At 68.8% G+C, this 7,231-nt stretch overlaps 3 protein-coding genes across 3 annotated transcripts; 1 reads left to right on the top strand and 2 right to left on the bottom strand.

Annotated features, from left to right (window-relative positions):
* Positions 1–1,508: 1,508 nt before the first annotated feature.
* On the bottom strand, positions 1,509–4,340 carry EMIHUDRAFT_251473 (hypothetical protein; the record flags this gene model as incomplete). Its single annotated transcript, XM_005791533.1, has 4 exons — positions 1,509–1,995; positions 2,131–2,492; positions 2,781–2,960; positions 4,113–4,340. The coding sequence occupies 4 exons, from the start codon at positions 4,338–4,340 to the stop codon at positions 1,509–1,511; spliced, it is 1,257 nt and encodes a 418-aa protein (XP_005791590.1).
* A 75-nt stretch (positions 4,341–4,415) lies between these two features.
* On the top strand, positions 4,416–5,172 carry EMIHUDRAFT_251472 (hypothetical protein; the record flags this gene model as incomplete). The annotated part of the gene is made up of 3 exons (XM_005791532.1): positions 4,416–4,422; positions 4,496–4,967; positions 5,136–5,172. The coding sequence occupies 3 exons, from the start codon at positions 4,416–4,418 to the stop codon at positions 5,170–5,172; spliced, it is 516 nt and encodes a 171-aa protein (XP_005791589.1).
* A 272-nt stretch (positions 5,173–5,444) lies between these two features.
* On the bottom strand, positions 5,445–6,846 carry EMIHUDRAFT_460404 (hypothetical protein; the record flags this gene model as incomplete). Its single annotated transcript, XM_005791531.1, has 2 exons — positions 5,445–5,912; positions 5,981–6,846. The coding sequence occupies 2 exons, from the start codon at positions 6,844–6,846 to the stop codon at positions 5,702–5,704; spliced, it is 1,077 nt and encodes a 358-aa protein (XP_005791588.1). The 3' UTR covers positions 5,445–5,701.
* Positions 6,847–7,231: the final 385 nt, after the last annotated feature.

The following is a 7,231-nucleotide window of genomic DNA, read 5'->3' as shown; positions in this document are numbered from 1 at the left end:
AGAGCATGGATGGGGGCGCGAGCCGCCATCTTGGACTGTGAGGCGAGTATTTGCAACCGGGAGCTCGCCGCCGCCCCTACACCGCCGCCGCCGCCCTCCCGGTGGCAAATAATAGCCCAAGTCGAAGAGTGCGCCCCGCCCTCGGTATCTGGGCGGCAGGCGGGGCTAGAGTGGCACGCCGGTGCGCGGATGGGGGCGCGAGCCGCCATCTTGGACTGTGAGGCGAGTATTTGCAACCGGGAGCTCGCCGCCGCCCCTACACCGCCGCCGCCGCCCTCCCGGTGGCAAATAATAGCCCAAGTCGGAGAGTGCGCCCCGCCCTCGGTATCTGGGCGGCAGGCGGGACTAGAGTGGCACGCTGGTGCGCGGATGGGGGCGCGAGCCGCCATCTTGGACTGTGAGGTGAGTATTTGCAACCGGGAGCTCGCCGCCGCCCCTACACCGCCGCCGCCGCCCTCCCGGTGGCAAATAATAGCCCAAGTCGAAGAGTGCGCCCCGCCCTCGGTATCTGGGCGGCAGGCGGGGCTAGAGTGGCACGCCGGTGCGCGGATGGGGGCGCGAGCCGCCATCTTGGACTGTGAGGCGAGTATTTGCAACCGGGAGCTCGCCGCCGCCCCTACACCGCCGCCGCCGCCCTCCCGGTGGCAAATAATAGCCCAAGTCGAAGAGTGCGCCCCGCCCTCGGTATCTGGGCGGCAGGCGGGACTAGAGTGGCACGTTTGTGCACGGATGGGGGCGCGAGCCGCCATCTTGGACTGTGAGGTGAGTATTTGCAACCGGGAGCTCGCCGCCGCCCCTACACCGCCGCCGCCGCCCTCCCGGTGGCAAATAATAGCCCAAGTCGAAGAGTGCGCCCCGCCCTCGGTATCTGGGCGGCAGGCGGGGCTAGAGTGGCACGCTGGTGCGCGGATGGGGGCGCGAGCCGCCATCTTGGACTGTGAGGCGAGTATTTGCAACCGGGAGCTCGCCGCCGCCCCTACACCGCAGCGGCCGCGCCTCCCGATGCGTCGAGAGTCGACTCTCGACTGCTGAGAGAGTTCATCCCACCATCGGCACCGTATTCGCCCAGAGCATGCCATGAGATTCATATAGGTCTAGTGTACACATCAGCTCAGCGAGACCAATATCTCCAGCCTCCTTCATCTTGGCTGCTGCTTGGGAGCCAACACCTGTGCAAGTGAGTGTCAGAGTGTCGGACGACTCGGTGGGAGCATCCGTCATCATTCACGTTCACACGATTCTTCACACTCGCTCGAAAAAGTGAAATTTCGTTTCACATGAAATGTGAAGTGAAAGTGAAAGTGAAACCGATTCGCTGTTTCCATGTGAAATCACGAACCCTGGCGCGCGCGACGTGATTTTCGTGATGTGTGCCGCGTATATTACCGTTCCACATGACCGCTCAAAAATTTCGTCACTCACGACCTCTCTGAGATCCTATGCGTCCTCCCTGAGGCTGAGGCTCTGTTCTCTCGCTCTCACATGTGTTTCGTCCTTCGTCCTCTTGTTTATTTCGCCGTGGCCGGCGTCTCCTGGCCGGCCTTGGGCCAGACGCGCGCGCGCTGCTCTGGCGTGGCCTGCTGCTTGACAAGCCACAGGAAGACGCCGCCGGGCGTGCGGCGCTGGCCCGAGCCGTCGGTGCGGAGCAGCCCGCCGTTCTCCTCGACCTGCCACGCCTGCACGAGCAGCCCGCGGCACGCCTCCTCGCCGAGCACCTCGACCAGCCTGCAGATCTGCTCGACCGCCTCCTCCTCCGCCTCCTCGAGCGCCTCCGCGATGTCGCGCCCGACCTCGGCCGACTCGGCGCTCGGCGTGACCGGCGGCACCGCGGGCGCGGGGTTGTGGTGCCCGCGCAGCTGGCAGAGCTCGACCCAGTGCCCCGACTGGTTGCACTTGCGGCAGACGTAGCCAGGGGGAGGCGGAGGCCGCTCCGCCGCGCGCTCTCGCGGGGCGAGCGGGCAGTCGGCGACGAAGTGGCCGGGGACGTTGCATATTCTGCAGACGTAGCCGTCCGGAGGCCCGCTCCTCTTGCCCTTGGGACGCTTTGCGCCACCGCCGCCTCCGCCTCCTCTGCCGCCGCCGCCGCCGCCGCCCGCGCCCGCGCCCGCGTCGCTCGCGGCGTCGGCGGACGCGTCGTCCCTCGGCCGCTTGCTCTGACGCGGCAGCGGGCAGTTTGCGATCCAGTGGCCCGGCTGCCTGCAGTTGTGGCAGACGTAGCTCTCGGGAGGCACCTCGCTGCCGCGAGCCGTACCGCCTCTCGGGCCGCCTCTCGGGCCGCCTCTCGCCTCCCGGCCGACGGCCGGCCGTCTGCTCCCACCGCCAGCCGGCGCCGGCGCCCGTGCGGGCTTGGCCTGCCGCTTCTCGGCTGAGTGCTTTGCAAAGTCCGAGAGCAGCGCCTCGTACCCGCCGCCCGCCGCCGTCGACAGCCCGTAGGGCACCGCCTCTGTGTGCATCTGCACCGTCAGCTCACCGACGGCGCCAAAGTCGGACAGCTTGGCGGGCCGCCGCACGGAGGAGACGCGCGCCGCGGCGCCGCCGTCGGCGCTCGGCGCCGCCGCCGCGGAGCCTCCCAGCGCGGGCGGGGGCGCGTTGGGCAGCGTCTCCTGGTCCAGGTCCATCCAGCGAGGCAGCCGCACCGAGCGGACAAACGACTTGCGGCCACCCGCCGACGCGGCCGACGCGGCCGACGCGCCACTCTCCCGCTCGCCCTGCTCGCCGCCGCCGGCCGCGTCGCCCGCGACAGCCGCCGCGCCGTCCGCACCCCTCTCCTCCCCGGGCACGTCATAGTCGAGCAGCGGCCGCTGCGGGCGGTCGTTGCGCGTGACCGCCGTCCGCTCAAAGGCCATGCCGCCGAGCGGGTGGGCGACCTCCTCGAGGTCAGCCACAAGGCTAGTCAGGCTGGCCGCCATGGGCAGGAGGCAGGAGGCAGCGAGGTTGGACGCGTCCACGTCCAAACCGCGCTAGCACGGCCGCGTCGCCCCAGCGGGGTAGAGGAAGAATTCTTTACGCAAGCAGCACGAAACGTCGGTGTCCAGTCCGAGCCTCTTCACCTTCCTACATACATACATACATACGACAAGGGCGCGGACTGGCGCGGACTGGCACACACACCGGCTCACCGAGGAAGAATTTTAGCAGGCCGCGCACGGGACTGGCGGTCTGGCGCGCACTGGCACTAACAAAACAAATTGCTAAAAATCTCTCTCTCTCTCTAACACAGGAACGAGAGAAGAATATAGGGTGGATAAAGCGCCTGTTCACGGCATGGAGGGTGAGCCACGCCGAACGTACTGAACGTAGAGCCGAGCGGGAGGAAGAGGGGGAAGACGACTCCGAGGTGCGAGGAGGACGAACCAGTGGAAATCCCGTTGTCAGCCGTCACGATGCACCCGAAGGGGACCACAGCGCCGGCATCATCAGTGAGGGCACAAGTGTTCGAAGAGAGAGTGGACCTGAGCAATAATATGACTGGGTGGCAAATGATAGCAGTGGGCGTCAGAAGACTCGTCCTTGCTCGAGGAGAGCTCGATAGACTCGAGGGGCCAGGATATGCAGCGAGGAGGGCGGAGCTGCGCCGAGCAGCGAGAGCAAGGGAGCGGCAGGCGGCGGCGCCGTCGCAGGACGAGGCAGAGGAGAGCGACGCGACAGAGGAAGAAGCGACAAGGGAGACCACGACGAGAAGGGGGCGACCGCGAGGTGGCACGAAGGTTGAAGCGAGGATCGGCGAGAGACTGCGAAGAGAGATAGGAAGAGGCGGACGCCCAAGGGTGGGCGACGGCTAGCGCACCACACCCCTCTCCTTAAAATCCCTGTGTGGTGGCGGCGTGCCGTCCTCCCATCCCTCCCTTGGGTTGTCCGTTTTCTTTCTTTCTTTAACACAAGAACGTGGACCGCGCTCCGCGCACTGTGCGCAGTGGAGGTCTGTGGGATCTCAAACCCCGCCCTACCTACCTATCCACCCCCCCCCCCCCCTGGAGCGCGAACCCCAGACCCCCCTAGACGGCTAGGAGATACGAAGGTGAAGAAGCCGACCCAAGGAGCCCGGAAGGAAGAAACGCCCGCCGGGCAGCGCATGCGAGGGGCGTTGACATTGGGGCGGCCGGGTTGCACACCATGGGCTCGAGCCCCCTCCCGAGCCCGCTCGGCCGGGCCAGCCCGAGCGGCAGGCTGAACGCGAGCGGTAGGGTGAGCCCGGGCGGGCGAGCCTGCAGCCCGGGCGGGCGAGCCTGGAGCCCGAGCGGGCGAGCCTGGAGCCCGAGCGGGCGAGCCTCGGCAGCCTTCGGGCTGAGCAGTCCCAAGCGGCCGCACCAGCTTCGCGCGAGCCCGATGCCGCGGCCCATGGCGACGCGGCGGCCGCCCCCCATTTGGACGGCGGCCAGCTTCGGCGACGACAGCGACAGCTCGTCCGCCTCGCCATGCATTGTGCGCGCTGACGCGGAATGCGGCAGCACCGCGGCGCGGGCCGGGCCGGCGCGGGGTTACAAGCGGGCGCGAGGGGGCGCCTTTGCGGCGCAGCACCGCGCCACCAGCCTCGGCGGCGAGCTCGGGCACGTCTTTGGGCGGCTGTACGTCGGGTCGGCGGCGGCGGCGGGTTCGCGGCGGCTGCTCTCGGCGCACGGCATCACCCACGTCCTCAACTGCTGCCGGCTTCCGAATGCGCTCGAGGGTGCCGAGGGTGCACCCTCCTACCTGCAGCTTCACCTCTCGGACTCGACTGCCGACGGGCCGAGGATGGCGTCCGCCGTGCGGCGGGGCGTCGCCTTCGTCGACTCCGCTCTCTGCAGCGGCGGGGGCGTGCTGATCCACTGCCACCGAGGCATCTCCCGCTCGTGCGCGCTCGCCATCGGCTACGCCGTCTGGCGCGAGCGAATCACCGCCGAGGCCGCGTTCGAGCTTGTGCGGCGCGCGAGGCCGCAGTGCGACCCGAACCTGAGCTACCTCTGCGCGCTCAAGGAGTGGGAGCGGCAGTGCCTCGGCGGCGCCGTCTCGCCTCCCGCCGCCGCGCCCGCGCCGGTACCTGTCGGAGGGCGGTCGCTCTCCGCCCCTCTCGAGCGACCGGCGGAGGGCGGCGGCGCCCTTCCCCGCGGCTGCGCCACTCTGCCCCGCTGGCCGAGCGGCGGACACGACGCCCCAAGTACGCGCCGGCCCTTGCAACGCACAAACAGCTTCTGACGCAGCCGCGAGCGCCCGCGCCACAAGATGCTGCCTATACTCGGTGACTGGGCGTCTGCGGCGCCGTTTGGACGCACGGCACGGTGCCCCTTCCCGCCATCACCTCGGCCACCTCAAATTCCCCCCGGACCCAGTTCACATCTCGGAGCCGGCGCCGAGCCGCCCCTGCGCCGTACCGCCCTGCGGCCCCTTGTGAAGAAGCTCGATCGAAGAAGCTCGATCAACACGTGTGTGCGTGTACGAAGGTCGTAGCGTGTTTTCAATTATTTTTTACCGCGTGATTATATCTCAAACACACTCAACCTCTCTCTCGCCGGACACATCGCCCACGCCCCGCCGGCGCGCGCCGGCTCGTCGACGAGTCGCAGCTCGAGCGCGCGCGGATCTTGCGCGCGGCGCCGCCGGGCCGCCGCTCACGCCGCTCACCGGCTCGAGCCCTGCTCTGCCTCTCTCCACCCGCGCTCGTGACGCTGTCGAGAGCGGGGCCCCGCGCGCCATTCGGAGGAGGCACGCGCTGACGCGCATCGACTCAGAAATAGCGCGTGCCGAAGACTCGCTCATCGAACTCGACCTTCCACGCCTCCCTCGCCCTCGCGGCCACGGCCTCGCCGCGGCGGTCGACAGAAGTGCGGTTCATGCGCGGGTGGTACGGCGGCTCGAGCACCGCGCGCTGCGCCTCGCTCGCCCCGTCGAGCACGCTCTCCGGCCAGCTGGGCAGGTAGCCGCGCCCGTACGCCGACCTATCACACGCCGCGGACGCGTCGTGGGCAGGTCCTGGCCGTGGCGGGAGCCGCGCCGGTGCACCGACCCTGCGGGCGCGAAGCGGTAGATGACTGTGCGGCGCTGGTGGGCTGCCGTCCAGGGAAGGGTGCCGTGCAGCGTCGCCTCGCTGAAGAGGAGGCAGTCGCCCGGCTGCAGCGCGGGCTGCACCACGCAGCTCGCGAGCGCCTCGTCCGCCAGGTCCGCGAGCGAGGGCGGCACCGGAAAGTTGGACTTGTGGCTGCCCGGCACGGCGCAAAAGCCGCCTGCGCCCTCCGGCGCCGCGCTCAGCTGCATGCACACCGTCAGCAGCTGGTTGCGCATCTGGCCGTGCCTGCACTCGTACGCGAGCGGCCAGGCGGGCTCGCCGGACTCGGTGACTGCGCCGCCGTGCAGCGTGTGCCCCTCGCTGCCCCGCTCCTGCGCGATCAGCAGCGGCGAGTGGTCGAGCCGGTAACCGACGCCCACGAGTTCGTTGAGAGCCCCCGCGACGGCGGGGTGCGTCAGAAGCTCGCGGAAGGGCTCTCGGTGCGGCGCCCTCCAGCCGAGCATGCCGCCCATGTCGAAGCGCCCCGTCGTGCCGTCGCCTGCCAGCTGGGCCGACTCGCGGCCGTAGAGCCCAGACGTCCGCAGCTGGCCGGTGCGCTCGTGTAGGGTGTCTGCGTGGTGGTCGATGGCGCCGTTCGCCCGCGCCACCAAATCCGCGTCGAAGGCGCCGCGGATCACGAGGAAGCCGTTGAGGTCGAACATGTACTTTTGCGCCGCAGTGAGCCCGGCCTCGGCAAGCGGCACGTCGTGGCGGTTGCGCAGCGCCGCCGACGAGAGGTGCCCAGAGTGGCCGACGCCAGCGATCGTGGAGGAGAGCCGGCGGCGGGCAGCGCGAGCGGACGCGGCGAGGGGTCGTGGCACCGTCATCGGCGAGGCTGAAAAAAAGAAATAATCTCGGGCAGCGGAGCTGGGAATAGGACCGCCGCAAGCGGCGTGGCGTGGAGCGGTTGAGCCGTCGCCCACCCTCGGGCGTCTATCTTCGCAGTTACCTACTCAGTTTCTCACCTCGCAGCGACCTTCATGCCACCTCTCGTTCTTCCCACTCTCGTCCTTGTTCTCTCTCCTGCTGTTTCATCCTCTGACTCATCGCTCTCCTCGGCCTCGTTCTGAGACGCCGCTGCCGTCTGCCTTGCTCTCGCTGCTTCTCTCGCCTCTCGTAACTCCGCCCTCCTCGCGGCATAATTTGGCCCCTCGAGTTTATCGAGCTCCCCTCGCGCAAGGACCAAATTTCTCCACTCTCGTTTCGAGCTTA

Source organism: Emiliania huxleyi (genome assembly GCF_000372725.1).
Source record: "Emiliania huxleyi CCMP1516 unplaced genomic scaffold EMIHUscaffold_1110, whole genome shotgun sequence".
Taxonomy (NCBI): domain Eukaryota; phylum Haptophyta; order Isochrysidales; family Noelaerhabdaceae; genus Emiliania; species Emiliania huxleyi.
The sequence above is the reverse complement of the archived record's forward strand: the minus strand, read 5'-3'. Positions and strand labels throughout refer to the sequence as shown.